The sequence below is a fragment of the Euphorbia lathyris genome, chromosome 4 (genome assembly GCF_963576675.1).
Source record: "Euphorbia lathyris chromosome 4, ddEupLath1.1, whole genome shotgun sequence".
NCBI lineage: Eukaryota > Viridiplantae > Streptophyta > Magnoliopsida > Malpighiales > Euphorbiaceae > Euphorbia > Euphorbia lathyris.
The window spans coordinates 3,655,942-3,658,053 of record NC_088913.1 but is presented as its reverse complement, the minus strand read 5'-3'; the positions used below and the strand labels follow the sequence as shown (position 1 = coordinate 3,658,053).

The 2,112-nt window shown below is 30.2% G+C and overlaps 1 protein-coding gene across 1 annotated transcript; it reads right to left on the bottom strand.

Moving 5' to 3' along the window:
• Positions 1-415: 415 nt before the first annotated feature.
• LOC136227920 (small ribosomal subunit protein uS9) lies at positions 416-1,073 on the bottom strand. The gene has a single exon (XM_066016721.1). It carries the CDS (start codon positions 1,018-1,020, stop codon positions 568-570), a length of 453 nt encoding a protein of 150 aa, XP_065872793.1. The 5' UTR covers positions 1,021-1,073; the 3' UTR covers positions 416-567.
• Between the last annotated feature and the right edge of the window lie 1,039 nt (positions 1,074-2,112).

Here is a 2,112-nt window from a genome sequence, read left to right as displayed (position 1 = left end):
TTGCATTGAAGCTGCTTCTCCTAAGATAAGGATGGAATAGCAGCGAGACAAAGTCTACTACATACACTAGCACTCAAACTCGAGGTCTCTAGCTTTTAGAGACTTGACGCCCTTACACTCAAGCCAAGCCAACCTAATTCTCATTTCATCATCAATACATCAACACGGCCATTAAGAGAATAACCATAACAAAGCAGTATCAAATAATCAACAAAAATTTCTAAATCCCATTGCCACATTCACCATTAGCTGCATCAATGCAGTTATGAGCAAATACGAATCAGACAGACACCATAAACTTTAGGCAAATCACTCACAAAAGCTGTCAATTTTGAACCTTCAATCAAAACCACACAAACAATATACTAATTGTAGAACAAGAATAGCATAATAAAAAAAAATAGCTAATATGAAATTAACCTCTAAACAACAAAATTTTAATTGAACAATCTTAAGGTCAATGAAGACAAACTTAGGTTCAATATACCAAAATCAACCAAAACATAGAGTTCTCAAATGCTAAAATCCATAGCTTGCATAGGAAAATAAAACAAAGATATCACCAATTCACCGGTAACTTTTCTGGAACCTGGAACGAGCACCACGACCACCGAACTTCTTGGGCTCGCAACGCCTAGGATCAGCAACAAGAAGAGTCCTATCATACCTCATCAAGATGTCCTTGATCTCCTTCTTGCTCTGTTCATCGACAAACTTCTGGTAGTAAGCGACCAGAGCTTTAGCAATACTCTGACGTATGGCATAGATCTGAGAAGTGTGTCCGCCTCCCTTGACGCGGATGCGCATATCGACGCCTGCAAAACGGTGACGTCCGAGAAGGAGAATAGGCTCATAGGCCTTGAAGCGGAGGATCTCCGGCTCCACCAGCTCGATTGGGCACCCATTGATCTTGATTAAACCTCTTCCACGCTTGCAGTATGTGACTGCAACGGCTGTCTTTTTACGGCCGAAGCATTGCACGGACTCGATTGCCGGCGTTGTTGCCGCAGCTGCCGCCATTGTTACTCTGAGAAAATAAACCTAGACAGATGAAAGGAGAAATATTGTAGTAAGGGCTTAGGGTTTGTACAAATAATACTTATAGAAATTTGGGCTTGAGTGGGCCTAGATAAGTCCAGCCCAAAACTAATTCAATGTAGAAAAACATTGGGAGTTACATAATGATTAAATTTATTGTTTTTAATGTCAAACACTTCCAATCTTACACCAACTACGTCAATCCGCACAACCCTTGAATTTAGTTAGTTTTATTTATTAATAACCAGTAAAAATAAAACTTTAGATAAAAAAATAAATTTATATATTTATTTTTAAGTAATTTTATATCAGGTTAAATTTTTTTTTTATATTATGTATATTTAAAATTAATATATATTTTTTTTATTGATAATTCATATTAAATTAAATTAATTTTAAAAATAATTGATTATTTTTTTATAAAATTTTAATTAAAGGTGAATAATTTATTTATTTTTAAAAAATTCAATTATTTGTATTTTTTAGTAATTTTAATACATTTTTATATTTTTTATAACTGGAATTCTGTAAAAATAATAATAAAATAGGAGATTAATTAAGAAATATATTATAATATAATGAACAACCAAAAATTGAATTAAACTAAAATTAAACTTAAATATTATATCTACAATACAAAAGAATTACAATCTATATTAAACAAAAATTGAATTAAACTACAATTAAAATTAAATATTATATCTACGATACAAAAGAATTACAATCTACATTAAAATGGAAGCAACGTCAATATATTATGTTATAAATTATTACAATCAATACTAAAGATAATTAGGAGAGAATTATCTTCCTCTCGTTTTTTTTCGAAAATAAGAGAGAATGTCAAGATATAAGCATATAAAAAGGAGAGTGGAAATATTTTTTGCCCATTAGTTAAATTTTTTATTTTTTCTTAATAAGTATTAAGTCCATAAATTAATTTTAGTTAAATAGAATTAAATCATAATTGTAACCACTTAGTACAAAAAAAAGTTTTATAATTAATATGTGAAATTAATTCTATTAATTAGAATCATTATGCTAACATTTGAAAATTTGAAGAGATTCAAATAA